Source organism: Akebia trifoliata, chromosome 1 (assembly GCF_017979445.1).
Source record: "Akebia trifoliata isolate Shusen 1 chromosome 1, ASM1797944v1, whole genome shotgun sequence".
NCBI classification, from domain to species: Eukaryota; Viridiplantae; Streptophyta; class Magnoliopsida; order Ranunculales; family Lardizabalaceae; genus Akebia; species Akebia trifoliata.
In genome coordinates, this window is record NC_141375.1 from 11974065 (window position 1) to 11992747 (window position 18683).

The 18683-nt window shown below is 33.6% G+C and overlaps 2 protein-coding genes across 4 annotated transcripts; one reads left to right on the forward strand and one right to left on the reverse strand.

Annotated features, from left to right (window-relative positions):
• Positions 1-997: 997 nt before the first annotated feature.
• LOC147410720 (putative histone acetyltransferase type B catalytic subunit) lies at positions 998-12026 on the forward strand. 2 transcript variants are annotated; one of them, XM_086439405.1, is made up of 10 exons: positions 998-1149; positions 1253-1294; positions 2335-2444; positions 3349-3417; positions 3845-3883; positions 3964-4037; positions 4156-4255; positions 10017-10098; positions 10211-10371; positions 11038-12026. In XM_086439405.1, the coding sequence occupies exons 1-10, from the start codon at positions 1074-1076 to the stop codon at positions 11683-11685; spliced, it is 1401 nt and encodes a 466-aa protein (XP_086295531.1). In that variant the 5' UTR covers positions 998-1073; the 3' UTR covers positions 11686-12026. The 2 variants fall into 2 exon arrangements, with proteins under 2 accessions (XP_086295531.1, XP_086295524.1); XM_086439398.1 differs by having other exon boundaries at positions 10011-10098; positions 11038-12024.
• Positions 12027-16305: 4279 nt separating this feature from the next.
• On the reverse strand, positions 16306-18362 carry LOC147410721 (large ribosomal subunit protein eL31). 2 transcript variants are annotated; one of them, XM_086439416.1, is made up of 3 exons: positions 18228-18362; positions 17840-17952; positions 16306-16818 (listed from the first exon to the last, which is right to left on the reverse strand). In XM_086439416.1, the coding sequence occupies exons 2-3, from the start codon at positions 17920-17922 to the stop codon at positions 16536-16538; spliced, it is 366 nt and encodes a 121-aa protein (XP_086295542.1). In that variant the 5' UTR covers positions 17923-17952; positions 18228-18362; the 3' UTR covers positions 16306-16535. The 2 variants fall into 2 exon arrangements, with proteins under 2 accessions (XP_086295542.1, XP_086295552.1); XM_086439426.1 differs by having other exon boundaries at positions 18201-18305.
• Positions 18363-18683: the final 321 nt, after the last annotated feature.

The following is an 18683-nucleotide window of genomic DNA, read 5'->3' on the forward strand; positions in this document are numbered from 1 at the left end:
AATGTTTATATGGATCATCTCCTTCAATAAGATGATCTTATAATCCGAGTCGAAAGCAAACCCCTTCTTAAGGTACAAGTTGTTAAATACATGAAACTTATTTTATTTTCATTTTCATTCAAAAATGACCTAGTTATTTTGAGGTTACCACCACTTGGTGGAAAGAAAAGAGTGTTTCACACCTTCCCTTTTTTCTAATCAAGCTGTTTATCCCGATCTTAGGTTGATTGGTATCTTATCTGTACGAGAGTCACTAAAACATCCAAAATGACATTTTTTTTCTAAAAAATATACATCAGGTGACCATTCACACTCTTTTACAAAAATGAATGGTGACGACTGCAAACCTTCATAGAAGTGATTTTCAGAATCGAAAATCACACATTTACATTACCCTTCTCACAAAACTAGGGAGATCTCTGATTTGAACTGTCCTGCTGTTGGGTAGCGCCCATATACTGATCTGCGCATGGTACCACTCAACTGGCCTAGACACGTGTACGGTTTAGATAATTGCACGGTTATTTCCTTCTACAATATCAAATGAGAGATTCTATTAGTACATTTTTTTTTCTTTTAAAACCCCCATTCTTTTGAAATTAGAGACATTTCCCAAAACGTGCACAATTTATGTCAAAATTTCAATTTTGGTACGCTTTTCATTTTTATTCTCAACATGTGTTTTCAAGTGAATTCGTCACTTTTATAATCGATGAATTCGTTGATAAAGTACCAGTGAGATTGTTGATGTAGCAAAATTGTTTATATTGTATCAATGAATTATAAAAGTGATGATTCACTAGAAAAATAAGTTTTGAGAATAAAAATGAATAGTGTATGAGACTCGGAATTTCTTCGTATCTAGCTTTAGAAGTGGAGATTCACCCTTGAAATTAAAGGATGGTGAAATGATTGGTGTGTTATTAGTAAAAAGTTGGAGTGTTGAAATAAAAGTTCTGTATAAAAAGTATAGACGTGAAAGTGTGAGACCCATCTTTGGCATTTCCCGCCTTTCCCTCTCTCTTCTCTCATTTGTTGTTTCCCGCTCTGAAAACCAACCCTAATTAGCTCAAATGGGTCTGAAACAAGCTGCAACTGATCCAATCACAGACGCTAAGAAACGAAGGCGAGTCGGATTCTCTAGTATTGGTGAGTATATTCGGATTAAAAACTTCACAAGATCTCTTTACGCTGCATGTATTTCTATCAGAAACTCTCGATTTTAGTGTTTTTTTTTTTTTTTTTTTTACAGATGTTGGAGTTGAGGCGAACGATTGCATCAAAATTTTTCTGGGTATTATGGGTTTCTTCATCTTCAATTGAATCTTATGTGTTTTTATTTTTTTCACAAATTCATTTGTTTATTTTTGAGTAATTTAGTGAAACCCTTAGTTTTTGTTTTTTCACTTTATTTGACATATTTCCAGTTTTTGAAATTACCATTTTGTTCCTCTAGAAAGGGGTAGTCTTTGGGCAATTTGTTCTTCCTCAGTTGACCCAGTGAGACACAGGCTTGTGGAGATACCATCTCAATGGTTCAAATAAAGTGAGGGGTCGATATGTTGAAGAATGGGTTCATATGATATGTTTGGTAACACTTCTGAAGTCTGAAGTCTGAAGTCTGGAAACTAGAGATCAGACTTCAGAAGTTTCATCCAACGTCCCCCCATTGCTGATTCAAAACTTCTGAATTTCGGTTCTGAAGTCTGAAATCTGAAACGAAACAAACAGAAATAAAGCTTCTGTAGTCTGGATTTTAAAGGTGGGCCACCTCCATTTGGACTTCAGGAGTGTTATCACAAATACACGATTTAAGGTAAATAGGCAAACAAATTTTGTCCTCAAACCAATAAAACAAAGTAAAAGTTTATTATGTGAATGATCCATAGGTATCCCAATGACCTTGAATAATAGGTTCGAGATTTATGTTTATTGATGTTTAAGTGATTGTTCTAGCTTGGTTTCTCAATCTTACCTTTCATTGAACTAGTTAGTTTGAAGATCTCCACTTCTAAAGAAGAAAATAATTTCTTAAAATATCGACTATTTGTAAATCATGGTATGAATCCCAGCCGTCGTTTATTTGTATGGTATGAATGATTGAGATACCTTTGAGACAAGCCATATGTCACTTTGGGGCTAGATACACAGAATTTTGATGACTAAAGGATGTCCACTTTCAGATGGATTAATATGTAGTAATAAAAATGGGGAAATTTGGTCATTTGGGTTATGCATTAGTTAAATGGATGACTAAGTTCAAAGGGGTATATCACTAAATCGCTCTTAATTTTTCTTATTGTGGTTCATTTGTTTTGAAAAACTATTGTGTAGTTAATAACAAAGAGGAAGTGGGTGCTGGAGATAGCTTTCATATTGATCCAGTTGATTTGAATCAATTTTTCGACGAAGATGGACGAATATATGGACACAAAGAATTAAAGGTTTGTTTTGCATTCATATCAATTTTAATTCTTCTCATAGATGTCATGCGGGGTGCATAACCCATATGATTTCATTGCTTTGTTTTGATTTGAATAGGGAAGCCGAGGGTTAGAGAAGTCTATAAATTGAGATGGAGTAGTTATTTTTGATAGAATGAATTAAAAGTTATTTTTAAGTTTTTGAAACCTTGTGAGTGAAGAGAGATTCTTCATTCCATTGAAGTGATTCCTCTCCCATGTTGGTATGATTCATGCCAATTGGCCCTGTGTTTGTGCACCAAGATGATATTTTAATTCAATAATTCAAAGATTACACACGAGCTTTATCTCATTTTGATTCCATTTAAGTCGATGTTAGAAAATTTCATGTTATAAGTGGTATTGTAAAACTTACTCATATTTGTTTTTGTATTATCTTAAACTGTCCTCAATGTTTCAATTTAGGGCTACAGGGTCTGGTTCTGGTTGACCAAATTGGTACTAAACTTGAGTTCATGTTAGCTTCTGGTTTGTGTTGGTTTAACATCAATCCATGTTGAGCCAAACCTTTCCATCTTTAAGTTGTTATCTACATATTGTGTATTGGATAATGTTTTATCAGTGCTTATGTAGGTCTGACACTTCTGTTTTTAGCTGTATTGTCTCACTTGATGAGGGTTCACATTTTGTTATATATGGTTGTCTTTTTTTTTTTAAATAATTTTCTGAAAGAATGATTCAACAATACTTCTTTATTAAGTTGTTAAACAAAAATATAGTCGTTGTTGGCATTCTCACTATATATCTACTTATATTTATTATGTTATGGAATAGTTCTATTATTGTTTAAAGTTTGAAAAACCTTCTGATTATGTTACATAGTTCAGTGCAGTTTTGTTAAAATCCTTTAACACATTTGATGCAGATTAACATTTGGTTGAGTAGCGTATCATTTCATGCTTACGCGGATATTTCATTCCAGAGCACATCTGATGTACGTATTGCCTGCTTATTATTATTTATTTGTTTTCCCCTGTTTTGGATATGACAATGATGGTTAGTAAGTACATAGCTTTAATACTGTGTCTATTTGATTTCTTGAAAATACCTTGGAAGGATGGATATGTTTACAGCCAAGTAGGCTTTACACTAATCCTAATTAGTTACGCATAAAAAGGAAAATGATAGAAAAACTTGGTTGGCTCACTTGCCTTAGGTCAACTCCCTTCCCCCCCCCCCCCCCCCCCCCGGGCCACCACACACACATTCCCATCTCCAAATCTAAGTTGGTTATTGGGATTCCTTAGGTAGTTAACTAATTTCTACTATCGACAAATTTGAATAGGTTTTGTTTCTTGAATTTCTTAGCCTTTTATCTTATGGCAATGCTCTAACATTAGCTATTATTTCATTGTTGTAAGGGTGGAAAGGGGATCACAGATCTGAAGCATGCTCTTCAGGTACCCTGTTAATCACCCATGTTAAGCTATTATTTGGTTTCATCTTTGCATTCATATTGAGCATTATATTGTTACGACAGAAAATATTTGGTGAATCTCTGATTGAGGAAAAGGATGATTTTCTTCAAACTTTCTCCACAGACAGGCATATCAAGTATGTTCCATTAATTACCTTCATCATCAATGATTTAAACTTACCTTTGTTTGTGTATGCTCATGTTTAAATCTCTTTTAGTCAATATTTTGTTATTCATTTGATTCAATGGTCTCAGAAATGTCATTTCAAATGGAGAGGTTGTGCATTGTGAAGACACCAAGGGACACGATAACACATCCAATAATCAGCTGGAATCAGAGGCTTTTACAGTGGAGGTGTGTTTCATTTTTCCTTATTTCTTTTACATGCATTATAATTTAGTTGTGGCGACAGATGCCAAAGGAACTGGACTCTTGTACTAGCGATATAAACTTAGATTGTAAAATAGAGGCCAAAATGGATGTTGTATGTTAGCTCATGGATATATCTACACAATTTTTATTACCTGCATATTGAATATTTAGTATCTTGATTGTAGACTGCATTGGGTCTCTTTTGGAAATTCTGAAATCTCTAGTTTAAAGGCATGTGAGACTTATCTAAAATATTTGAGGTATTTACAGTGTTTCTAAAGCCCTGTGAGACTTATGCCTTGAGACGCACCTTAGGGTGAAGTTCGTTAAAAATGCTTTGAGGCCCAAGGAAGAAAGTAAAATATAGTTGAGTTGAAGTGTCTACAAGGCGTATGTCTTTCAATCGAGGCATATGCCTCATGTTAATTTATTTGTTTTGTCATTTAAAAAATAGATTATTAATTGCATTTTCCATTTACCTCCCATCTCTATTCTCTTTCTTCTTATTCTTATCATCATCTTCTAATTCCCTTTGTTATTGGCATGCAACATAGTTGCAGCATTTATGAAGGTGCCAGTTGGATTAGTTGGTAAATTCTATGACACTATAGACCTGGGATCGATTCCTGTCCTCACTGAGTTATTGATCTTATTAAAATCTAGCTTATCTAGTGACAACACAAAAAAATTTAACCTAAAAGAAACATAATTGGTGCACTTAAAAATAAATTCGAATATAAAATAATAATGGATCAAAGAAATTTTTTGAAGTGTTTCGATTCCCGTCCTCACTGAGTTATTGATTTTATTAAAATCTCGCTTATCCAGTGGCAACACAAAAAATTTAACCTAAAAGAAACATAATTGGTGCACTTAAAAATAAATTCGAATGTAAAATAATAATGGATCAAAGAAATTTTTTGAAGTGTTTTGGGCCATGCATAATTTTATTTAGTATTTTGTATTATGCAGCGAAATTTATTGAAAAATAATATTTTGTTATATTTTATAATAAATATAAAAATAATTCAGTGTAGAAACTTTCAAAATTAAAATATATTATTTAACATTATTCATGTTTGGGATTAAGACTTATAATTCAATTATGAAGATTTGAAACTTAAAATTTGGAAATACATACTTAAATTTTCTTTTGGAAATATGTGGTTGCTATTCTATTATTATTATTATTATTATTTCAATTTCAATATTAATTATTTATATATGATATTATTTATTTAAAAATTTCATGCATGTGAGGCTTACATCTTATGCCTTGAAATGCTAGCCAATCTCATACCTTGCTTCACTTAATGTTTGAAAGCATTACTACAACCAAATCATGTGACACTTTCCATTTAACCTATGGCTATATCTTATTTGAAAGCATGCTTCTGCAAGTGTTTTTAAATTGATCGAAATCTTTTTTGGACTTCCCCTTGACCTCTCAAAGCTAAGGGTGCAACTTGGGTGGTTGGGGGAAAACCTAACTCGAGCCTTGATCTACTCAAGCAAACTTAGGTTGTCAATGGTCCTGGTTGGTCCATAATCAGCCCGATCCTAACTGGACCTCAAAATCCTAAACCTAACTTTTCCCTTCTAATGGTTGATATTAGGTTTGGCCAAATAAAAATTTGCCTATGTCCAAGCTCGTATTGACTCACAAGTTTTCGAGCCTTTTTATGGTCTGGTTCACTAGGAATTTTTTCTATATATAATAAATATAACCATAATAGTATTATCTAAAAGATAAGGGGCAAAGGTTCCCCCTTCTCCTTATCTCAATCTTTATCTCCTCACAAAGTAGGGGTTGAGATTTAATCTTGTCACGGATCTCGAGATTGTAAATCAAATATCCTTTCTCACGACTTTCCATCTCCTCTCTCTGATTGTGTTAGTAGTCTCACTGATGTAGGACATCTACAGCTCTAAATAGTTTTCTAATTCTATTAAATTTTTATTTCTAGTAGGATTTCTATTTCTACGTCTAATAGAATTTCTATGTCATAGTTATGTTAAAAGTACAATTCCTTGTTAGTTTCTAATTGTTAAATTTGTTTTTATTATTTAAACTATAATTAGAAGTGCTTAGAAATCTCTAATTTGAGTTCTAATAGGATTAAAAAGTTAATATTATGTTATAAATAGGTTAGGAATATTAATTTTTAGTGTTTTAGTAGGATTATAAGTTGTTGTGATGGAGTTATCTTATATAAGGAGCTTCAAATCCAAAAATCAATAATCAATCCAATTATCTTTTATCTTTTAATTACTTTTTAGCTTCATGCTTCTTTTTCTTTCAAGCTATTGCTTGTTTATCAATCGAATCTATTGATTTAAATTGATTTTGGGTGTTTTATTGAACACAACCTATTGAATCTATTGATTCACATGCTTCCATTACGTCACTCACTCTATCTCCTTTGTGTTCTAGGTCATCTTCAACCTCTCTATCTTTTTCGATTCCTTTTGTATGTCGTCTTCAACATTTGATTTATAGGTTTTAACCTAGATCGTGGTGGAAGAAAATGTCTTTCCAAAACTCTTGAAGGAGAAGAACTAAATCTACGAGTGACTCGGGACTTGCCTTTGTTGTAATATTGGTTCTGATGTTGAGTGACGACAACAAGTGTCTGAGGATTTAACTTTTAAGATCCATCCTTGTGCCACCTCGGCATTCTAAAAGGAGGGTGTTGATGGGTTGTGGTCTTACAATAGGCTAGTTAAACTCTTTGATTTGTTTTATCTCTTCTAATAGACATCCATTTAATCTAAATGACTTAATTAGGTTTGGGTTGGATTATATCTTGCAAATCTCTAAATTACAATGTGGGTTAAGTTTGTGTTTTCCCCACTAAAATTTAGCAGTTCAATTAGTTGTTTGGTAAAAATGGGTTTATTTTCATCATAGTGGTGTTCGATTGAGTATCTTGAGCATTTTTTTTTTGAAAAGAAAAAAATATGATGGGGGCGTAAGAGGGGGTATGTCAAAGAGTTGTGATAATACGACGCCCCTCTTTGACATACCCTCTCTTACGCCCCGTCACAGAACCGTAGATCATTTTCCTCAAGATACACAAGAAAAAGATTTATGCTTATGCGTATCATGAGGCAAATGATCTATAGTTCTGTGATAGGGGTGTATGTCAGAAAGGGGTGGCAGAAATCATTACACTTAGAAGTATTGAAAATTTTAGGGTCTTATTAGTTCCCTAAATAAGGGGTTAGAATCAATTTCTGTAGTTATTGAATCGCAAAAAGACTCCTCTGATAGTGTTCAATTAAGTAGCTTGAGCTTCAAAAGTATAGGTGTTAGAGTTCTTATTTAATGTTGTGTGGGCCCAATACTTAAGCCCACATGACCCATGTCTTATTTCTCATTCATGTAAGGTCGTGCGGCCCTAATACTTAAGCACACACAACCAACCACATGTTTTTAATATAAAAGAGGGGTCAAACCCTATTGGGAGTGATCTACTCATTTCTCCTCTAGTTTTCTCCTTAACCCTAATCTTCTAACATGGTATTAGAGCACTTCTACCATTAGATTTGCTCATTTTCTCTTCTTTTTTCCCTCCTTTTAATCCCTTTCTCTTCCCTCTTCAACTCAATACTTTCAAATCCTAAAGCCTAGGTTCCAAAAAGAGATTATGTGTTTGAGCTTTGTTTGTTTGCACCTAGATGTTTATCTAGGACTTGCTTTGTGTCGGTTTATGGTGTCTATGAATGTTTGAGGAATTGATGGACAGTTTTGAAGTCCCAAAAATTCAATTTTAAGAATAAATTTGTGAATACTGTCATGTGATTAGTACCGCGTGAATGGTGCTACATGAACAATGTTTTTTGCATGATTAGTGCTTGTTGAACAGTGTCCCATGAACAATGTTTTCTGTGTGAATGGTGATGCGTGAACAATATTTTCTGCAAAAAAAAAAAAAACATACTTCATCGGCTTCTCAATCAATAGTTTGAAAATTTTCCCGGATTACAATTTTTTTAGGTGTTTTTGGGTTTTGCAATTTATTCTAATCGTTGTTTCATTATCCTCTCAACCCTAGCTGCATTTCATAGTATGCCCCTAAGGATACTCTATATATTTTTGAGATGTGTTTTTCATCTCTGTGCGGGTTTTCAGTTTACTCCTTCCCAAGTTTTTTTGGAATCACACCAAGAATGGTGGAGAACTCAGTTTACTCCATAAAAGAAACTCTTTCTTCATTCATCAAAATCTTTGTTGGTAATTAATTAAAAACACCCTAATACAATCTATAAAGAAAATAAATCAAGAATTCTAGTCAAACTAAAATACCAAATAAATAAACCTAATTTTCATAATTTTCCCTCCTAATTTTCAAATCCTAATAAACTTAAATAAAATACAAAGTAAAATTACTAAAGTGCCCCTAAATATTATACTAAAACCATGAGCTAATAAAAGATTAAAATAAACCCAAAAAACATAAAATTAAAGTTCTAAAATAGAAATCTAAATAAATAACTAATCTAAAATAATCCCAAACAATAAAACGATAAATCTATACCCAAATAATTGAAAACTTAAATAATTACAAATTTTCTATCGGAACCCATAACATTTGACTTGATTTCCGTTCCGCATTAGAAATTTTAGGGTTGCATTTGTTCCCAAAATATGGGTTAGATCAATTTGTGTAGTTACCTAATAGCAAAAAGACTTCCTCTAGTTCTAGATATTCAATACATGTTCTTTATTTTGGGATTTTCAGAAATTTTGTATAATAGGGATGTTGGCTTGTATAATCTCTAAGCATGTTCTTTGTTTGTGAGTTTCAGAAATTTTGAATAATGGGGACGATATCTGTCACCATCTTTGCAATTTATTTATTATTTTAGGCATGTTCTATGTTGCGGGATCTTCAGAAATTTTGTATAAAGTTTGGGTCTTAGAAGTCTGGGATTTGTGGCTAGTGGTATCTTTTGGTGGTGTTATGAAGTGCTAGGGAAATTGGGGGTTTACTACTTTGAAAAATGGGAGCTGCTTCCAGCATGGGTTTTCACGACAACACAAGATAGGTGTCAAGACTTTTAATGCGTAAGATTATATAATATGAGTAACATGACCCAAACCCCATCACCCAGCCCATTGACAGCCTTGACCAAAATGTTGCACAATCTGAGCTTGAGCATGAGCTGCTCAACTAGAGCCCAATCCAAGGTGAAAATTGTGTTGACTTGGGTTCTGCTGGGTTTGTGAGAGAATGCAAAGAAGCGTCCAAACAAGTTGCATCTACACCCACCTTACACTTTTTTACTCCACATCACACTTTCTAACTGGTGCTTTCCATGGTCTCCTTGCATATGCCCAATAAATGGAAAGAAACTCTATATATCCAATCGAAATCTATCTTAATCTTATCCTAATCCTCACATGATCATGATTTGGTGTATCAAAGTATACCCTATTACAATGCATCATACATAAATAGTGTTACACAATTGACTTTAATCACTTATCAGGATTACTTCTTTCGTTCCTATGCACTAATTTCATTAATATATATATATTTTCTAGTCTCTTTCTACTTATCCGTCTATCTTATTGTCCTTGCTCAATGCCTTATAATTATGTACACTTTACTTCTTGATTGCTCAACATTCATTTTCTCTTGATCTATTTTCTGTTAATCTTTTGCCTTTTTCTATTTCCTATTTTGGTTGGCATACATGTGTATTTGAAGGTTTAATTCTCCTTCCTCAGCATCAGGTAATTCGCATGGCTGTAAATAGCATGCCTGTTGGAGAGCTCTATTGTCGGTTAGTACCTCTTGTGCTTCTTCTTCTTGATGGTAAGTATTTCACCTTGTCTTGTACGATGGGAGCATTTGATTCTTGCTTATATTTGTTTGTGACAATCCATATGTGATGCCAATCTGTGACAAGTAGTCTCCTTTGGTTCAGGTGGCAGTCCTATTGACATAACTGATCCAAGATGGGATATCTTTGTTGTGGTTCAGAGGAAAACAGATCAACATGGAGATATTCATTTTAAATTGCTCGGTTTTGCAACTGTTTATCGGTTTTACCACTACCCGGACAGTTCACGCTTGCGTATCAGTCAGGTACCTGGTCTTATATAGTCACAATTTTAGTCATGGAAAAAAAAAGATTTGGAGCACCAAATATCAGTGCCCAAGTCACTAGATTGTCCTAATGTTTTTTGGTTGAATGGTGCTCCAATGCCTTGAGCACTATGATTTGTTGTTCCATCTGTATCCTCCCTAATCGGTTATTCTTATGTTTGATTAAAACATTATCCAGATAAGCATTGTGGCTGAAGCTATCCCAAACTTTCCAAAATCAACTACGAGAATTTTTTTAATCAATCAGGAAAACTATTTTTTTATCCTTCTATATTAACAAAATGATGTTTTAAGATACTGGGAAACTGATTGTGTGTTGAGAAGCCTAAACATGAATCTGGGTTGTGCCAAAGCTATTTTTACGACTGCAACTACAGATTACTCGGAGCTACAAGTTCAAAAAAAAAAAAAAGAGAGATTCCATTGGCACACCAACTTTTGCTAATGCCACCCCAATTCATTTGTAAATCACCAAAGAATTAGAACAGATCTTGGGCTGGCATTAGTAAAAGTTGGTGTGACAATAGAAGCTATCTAAAAAAAGAGTTGAAAGTGTTTCCATTTCTTAGACAGGAAAATAATTCTGTCATGACTAATTTTTGTATCCTCTTTAGTATTTCTGATATGATAGTGCTTTGATGGCAGATACTTGTATTGCCTCCCTACCAAGGCCAAGGTCATGGTCGCCATCTTCTAGAGGTTCTTCATTCTTTTGCGATATCTGAAAATGTTTATGATGTAACGGTTGAAGAGCCATCAGATTACCTCCAACGTGTACGCACTTGCATTGATATCCTTCGCTTGCTTGCTTTTGAAACCATTAAACCTACTATTACTACAGTTTCTTCACAAATGAAGCAAGGGAACTTATCAAAGAAAACCTACAAGATTCAATCTGACCCACCTTTAAATGCAGTTGAAGATGTCAGAAAAAAATTGAAGATTAACAAAAAGCAGTTTATCCAATGTTGGGAGATTCTCATATATCTTGACCTTGATCCCGATGACCGCCAATGTATGGAGAACTATCGAACCCTTATTTCTGACCGAATGAAGGCTGACATTATAGGGAAAGATTCCGGGACTTGTGGTAAACGGGTAATCGAAGTTCCAAATGATCATGAAATGGCATTTGTCATGTTTCGGTCGAGGGATAGTGAAAATGTAGACAGTATTGACACTGAAATTGAGAGAAATCAAACCAATCAGGAAGAGCAATTGAATCAACTAGTTGATGAACGAATGAAAGAGATCATGGAGATAGCACAAAAGGTATCTTCATATCGAATGTGAACTTTTAGCCATTCTGAGTAATTCTGTGTTGTGCTCTTAACAATATTGTTACTGATGCAGTTTATGGATTTCTATGATATTGTTGGTAGGTAACTTGTGACTCCATTTGTATTTCAGTATTTAAGAGCTTTTGAATATTTGATTTACAAAATTAATTGTGTCATGGTGAAGTTTCATTGTATATTCTGCTTGAATTATTTTTATCTTATGTGGTGACAGAAATGCTTACCCCGGCTATCATCGGTAATAAAAGAGTGAAAATGTAGGGAAAATAACCTGAAAGACCCAAAAAATTGGCTAATGGGTTTCACAGGAGGCTTGATGCCTGCCCCTACACGAAGTACATTCTGCAAACAAACAAAAGACCTTATTTGAACAATGTAGCTGTTAGAATACACAGTCCCATTGGTTGTTTATCATGTTAAAAGCAAAATCATTTTATTTTACCAACTCAGGAAAAATTGTGAGTGTTCCATGGACCTTCTATGAAATCCGTTGTTGAACTGGTGGACCACGTTGTTGGATATCTCCAATGATGGAAGAAGACCCCTTGATCGAAAGTCCAATTTGTGAAGGTTTTTGTATAATTTCCTCTTATGATTGCATGGAAAATGCTATTCCATGGATTTCAAATTCCATGAGAAAATGGATTACATGAAAATTTGATATCAAGCGTTTGATTGTACCTTAGGAAAAAAAATAAGAGGAAGAAGAAGAAAGGAGAGAGTAAATAAAGACAAAAAAAATGGATACATGTGGATAGATGAAATCCACATTTTGCTAGAATTTTAGAAGGAAAATAATTTACCATGATAAAATTAAATCTAACGCTTAAAATGTGATTTTTCTTAGGAAATGACTTACAACCTATATTTAAAGTTATTACTCACCCTTAAGTAGGATTATGCAAGATAGGGCATCGTATTTAAACTTTAACAAGTTCATTTGTTTGTTTTTTATTTTTTTTGGTTGGAAAAGAAAATTTTCAAACAAAAAATATGAATTATGTTTCAATTTTATGTATTTTTTATACAAACAAGGTGAGAAAGAGTTTACAAGTTGGCACAGATTAGTTAAAAGTAAAATTAGAAGATATTTAAATAATGCTAAGTACATTAAAGGTGAAGATGAGAAAAATAGTAGGAGATGAGGTTAGAGAAGGATTATTTTTAGATATTATTAAATGAGGATCACTAAAGAAATTTAGAACTAACAAGAGATACGAGTGAGATTTGGGAAGTTACTTGTATTTCCGTAGAATTAGGATTTTGAAAATAAAAATAGCTCTAATTAAGATTAAAATGGGTAGATGTTAGAATTACCAATATATAAGAATAAGAGAGACATTAAGAAGAAGTATACCAACTATTGAAATATTATACTTAAGACTCGGGATCCAATACAGTGTCCTGTTCCTATATAAAAAAAAAATAGGATCAGTGTATATGGGGTACAATTTTATTGGTGCCTGAAACACCTCTAATCAAGCTGGTCACACAGTCCAATGTGTTTATTTTCTAATCAAATTGTGCCACGTAGACACTGTTCCTCTCTATAGGAATAGGACACCGTATGGGATATCGACTCTTAAGAGTCATGTTATGAAAATATAGGAAAGAGTGATTGAACAAAAGTTAATACAAGAAATGAACATATCAAAGAACTAATTTAATTTTATGTCAGGTAGAGATCAACCATCAAGACAATCTTTCTATTTGGACAAATGATAGAGAAATATAGGTAAAATTTGAATATTTGTATAGAAAAATTATACAAAGAAAGCATTTATAGAGCTAATTGGTGGGTATTGAGAGAAGAAAAAGATCTGTATGGATACATTGGCATAATTAAGGATATTTATGCAAGAGTTGTAGCTGTTGTAAAGGAAAATACAGAGGAGACAAATGAGTTCTCAATTACAATTAGTCTACACTAGGGATTGACTTTGAATTTATCTTTGTTTGTTTTAGTTACTGATGAAGTAACTGTGTGTGTCCAATAGCATGTACCTTTGTGTATGTTAGTTACAATTATAAAGTATTAATTGACGGAACTAGAGAGAAGCAACATATATAAAACTAAAATTATGGAGAGAGGTCTTGAAGTCCAATGACTTAAAAATAAGTAGAACCAAGGTGAAGTATGTAGAGTGTAAATTTAATATTAACACCCAAGACGAGGAATGTCCAACAAAAATTGATGGTCTAGAAATACTCTAAAGTGGTCACTTCCATTATCTCATGTCTATCATACATAAGGATAGGGTCATTAATGAAGAAAGCTCCCATAGAATCATAGTTGGGTAGTTAAGGGAGGTCGATTACATCTCCAATCTCCAATGAGATGTGTCTTTACTTGATCTTTCTCTACAATGGGTTATTTAGTAGTTCGAGAGGATTATGGCAAGGAAATTCTCTTTCCATTTGTTATTGTTCAGAAGCAGTGGGTAGAACAATATCTAGAGCAGTTTCTAATGGAAGCTTATTTGGGTTTGTGTCTAGCCATAAAGGGCCATTAGTATCCCATTTGCAATTTGCAGATGATACATTGTTATTCATTGGTTCATCTTTCTCCTAGTTTCATTTCTTGAAGAATCTCCTTATTTGCTTTGAGGTTGTTTTTGGATTATTAGTTAACTTATGAAAGAGTCTGATATTTGCCATGAAATATCTCGGAGTTGGATTGATTGGCTTTCACGATGAGTAGTCAGGTTGGCTCTTTATCTTCTTCACCTTATTTGGGTCTTTCATTGGGGGTTCCATACACCAGTATGGTATTGTGGGATCTAGTGTTTAAAAGTGAGTAAGGTTAATATCGTGGAAGGTTGGATATTTTTCAAGAGGAGGCAAAATTATGCTCATCAGAAGTATGTTAGCAGGTATTCTTGTCCACTTTTTATCATTATTTTCTATTCCCAAGAATGTGGAGGCAAAATTAAATAAACTGATAAATGCATCTTTGAAGGAGGGCAAACTTGAAGAAATTTTCATTTGTTTGAAAAAAAAAAAGTGTGAGGGGTAAGGCTTTTGAAAATTAAGTCAAATGAATAAGGATTTAATGGGAAATTGGTTATAGAGGTTTGGATGTGATTGAGTGCCTTCGGAGGGGGATTGTTAGTGCCAAGTATAGGAGCGACAGGGTCGGTGGGTGGGTATGTGAGGTTTTTAAGTGGTTGTATGGGTGTGTCATGGAAGGGTATCCTTAGGCTATGTTTGGATTGAGAGAAGAGAAGTCAATGACGAGAAGAAAAGAGAAGAGAAACTGAGCTTCTCTTCCATCATGTTTGGATTGAGAGGAGGGAACTTACGATAACTTTGGAATTTTAAAATATCTAAAAAGTGAAAATATTTTTAAAGGATTTATTTCTATTTCTCTCCTCTTCTCTGCAATTATTTTCTCTTCTCTCCCCACTTAACAATCCAAACAAGAGAAATGGAGACTCATTTATTTTCTTCTCTTCTCTCAATTTCTCTCAATCCAAACACAATGTCAAAATCCGAGAAGGGTGAGAGGATCCATTTTTGGGAAGATAGGTGGTCCGCATCTCCCCTCATAGCATAGTTTTCAAGGTTGTATGCTCAGTCGTGTAAGAAATGCATGATGGTTTAATTTTTTATGAGATCATTGGGAATGAGTATTACATGGGGTTTTAGAAGGAACTTTAATGATTGAGAGATTGATTAAGTATTGTAGCTCTCAAGTATTATATCTTCAGTGATTCTTAATTTTGGGAAGAAACAATAGTTGGAGGTGGGGAGGCAATCAAATATAGTATATTTTTGCAATTAAGTCCTTACACAGATCATTTCCTTTTAGCCCAATTTGGGAGACCAGAGTTTCTTCCTTTATGTCATTGCTAGCGGCATCTAGCAAAATTATGACAATCAATAGTATCATTAGGCATGGCAAATAGGTACATTACGTGCAAAGTGGATGCTGAATCGACATCTTCTTCCCTTGCAATAATGCTTTGATATCATTCAAAAGTATTTTAATTCTAAAATGGAATAGAGTATGTGGCAATTGCAATTACTTCTTTTCATTGGTACAAGAAATCATAACCCATACTAATTAGAATAGATCATCCCATCTTGGATTGGCATGTTCATCTCTCAACTTATAAATCCCAATTTTGAGAAAATTGTGATTACTTATCCAACTTCGAGCACCAGAGAGCTTCTGCTACTGCTGCTGCCGCTACTTCAATACTAGCATTGAAATCAAAGTTTATGATAGTATTCCAGAAAATATGCCAGGCAGGCAAAAGTCTTAGAAGAGAATTTTCTCCACAATCACATAGAGATAGGTATGGTGATTATAACATGAGATTTTTTATTTATTTATAAAAAAAAGTGATTTTCAAGTATATATAATTGAAAATTTTCCAGATAATAATTCCATCCAAGTTGAAAATAAAATATTCTCTAACTCAAGTTACCCAACCCCAAGGAAAATGATTCTCTTTGGAATGGCAAAATATATTACTATTATCATGATATAGGTATACCCCTCAAATTAAAAAACAACCCACTTTTTGACATCTCCCACAAAGAAAACTTTTCTCTGATGAAATCCATTTTCTCATAGGATCATTTTACTACAAATAAAATAGGCAACTGATTATATATAGGAAAAAAAAAGAAGATAGAAATATTAGATACCTTATGTGTAAGCCATATAAGAAGAAAAGGTTGGAAGTCACTACAAAACAAAAATAGGAAGCCAATCTTGATGGGCTCTTAAACAACTGAGCACGAATTTTAAAGAACTGGCATGGAAAGTCTTACAAATTCCAAAATTTTCTTTCCCTCTGGTAAAAAAGAGGGATACTCTAAACAAAAATCAATCTATCAATCATCAGCTTCTTCAATGACCTTAGTGCCCAGACCCTTGAGACCTTCTGCGGGGATTTCAGCGACAGTAACAAGCGAGTAAAGCTCTTCTTTGGCATCTTCATCATCATTTCTCTTCCTTGCAATGCGAACCCTAACCCTCCTCGGGACGCTACGGATTCCCCTACTCCAGATATGTTTATTCAGCTTCACATCTACCCTCACATCCTTTGTTCCCATGGACTTCTGAGCAAACTTTCTAATTTCTTTTATGGCATTGGGAGCCTTCTTCTTGAAAGTGCTGTTGTTAGAAAAGCAAACTACTTTTTACCATGATGACATAATCCAGATGAAAATTTTGGTTCATACTTCACAAAGTAAATTTATATTTTCATTTCAGTGGTTTTCAGAAGATTTTAATTTCTGTAGTGGTATAGATGGTTAAACAATGGAAAAAGTACTACTTCATGATTGCCTAAAGACATATTGAAATGTGATTACCCATGAACAGTACTTCCTAATTAACCCTGCTAGATACACCTATAAATGGACATAAAACAAAATGCTACAGAGGTCCGATTCAAGAATGCACTCTACCGACCCTTTTTTTCCTAGAGAAATTCTATAAATCTTTGTCATGATAAAAATCAAAACAAAACTTCGTGAAGTTTCACGGCAAACAAATTCTAAGTCCAAAATTTTCTGACACAAAAACTTGTAAATTTTAGGACTTTTTTCAGGCATACAAAGCAGGTCCTAATTGTGAAAGCAGTACTCAGGATGAAATCATGCATCATGTTTTTGATCCCCCCACCCCCCTTCTTTTGCCATCAGAATTTTTATTTTTTTATTTTTAAATATGACCTTATAGAAAAGATGGGTCTTGTCTCATTTTCTATTGTGATTTCAGCTTTCATGATGCTTTCAAAGTTGGCAGAAAATCTCTAACCAAATATGGACCACTAAAACTGGTTCATAACGGAAGTGCAAAACTTCTCCTGACAATTATTTAAATGGAGCTAAACATCAAACACAAACAAAGTCAAAATGATAAACCTTATATGACTAATGAAAAAAACTAGAAGATCTAGGGTAGGGAGAACTCAGTATCACTGAATCAAGATGTCACAATTCGGCTAAGACCTTGCTTAAAAAGTTCTCGTTATTTCTATGAAATTTCGAAATGATTCTGAACTTTGGACTCTGTTTCATTTCATCCAGAACAGGATAACGATGCCTAGAATTGAACCCTGGAATCAAACTCACATACAAAAAATAAAAATAAATAATTCATTGAGACTGAAATTTGAATGGGCTGTTACCAGCCATGAAGACGCTTGTGAAGGTTGATGGTGTACTCCCTAGTAAGCACCTCCTCTTTTCGGCCCTTCACTTTCTCTACCATTTTCACAATTCCTTCCCAATCAAATCAAACCTGAATTTCAGCCATATTTTTAGTTCAAAATCACAACAACAACTTCGGATCATAGAATTCAAAATTTCAAAACTATGTCAGATCCAAATAATTAACAAGACAATATTGATGGGAAGATAAGACAATCGGTTAACAAAACTAAGGAATCTATGGCACAAAACGCTATTAAAAATCAAATACTCCGTAAAATTTGCAGAATCTGAAAAGAACAAGAACATCAAATGAATTAATCATTCAACAAACTCTACCTGCACACACGCGGAGAGAGAGAATACCTGACTGAGAGAAGGCAATATTAACAAGCGCCGAATAAACCCTAGTCACAAACCCTACTAAAAGAGACATTTTAGGGTTCATCAAACTGTTTTAAAAGCTCGTCGAGTTAACTCGAAACTCGGGCGACTCAATATTTAGTTGAATTTTAACTTGTCTAAACCTTGGAACTCGTTTGAACTAGCCAACGGAGTCAACTCAAAAATAACGAGACAGACTTATAAACCCGATCTACTTGAACAGTTGTATTTGATTATTTTAAATAATAAATAATATAAATATAATTCTTACTATTAAAGTATTGAAAAAGCTTTAATAATTTTACAAAGTCAATTTTTTTTTTTCCAAATTTTAAATCGGAAAATTGACGAATTAATTGGTATTTTTAACCACAAAATTTTATTTTCTTCTACTCAAACAAATAGGATTTTTAGTAGGGGTACAATTTGGTCCGATTC

Bases quoted from the DNA above. Each gene is read 5' to 3' on its own strand.
- LOC147410720 (XM_086439398.1), top strand. From the start codon at position 1,074: ATGGGTCTGAAACAAGCTGCAACTGATCCAATCACAGACGCTAAGAAA. The intron at 1,295-2,334 runs GTATTATGGGTT...ACTATTGTGTAG, and splicing joins TTGCATCAAAATTTTTCTGG to TTAATAACAAAGAGGAAGTG. The intron at 10,099-10,210 runs GTAAGTATTTCA...CCTTTGGTTCAG, and splicing joins TGTGCTTCTTCTTCTTGATG to GTGGCAGTCCTATTGACATA.
- LOC147410721 (XM_086439416.1), bottom strand. From the start codon at position 17,922: ATGGTAGAGAAAGTGAAGGGCCGAAAAGAGGAGGTGCTTACTAGGGAG. The intron at 16,819-17,839 runs GTAACAGCCCAT...TTCTAACAACAG, and splicing joins CACAAGCGTCTTCATGGCTG to CACTTTCAAGAAGAAGGCTC.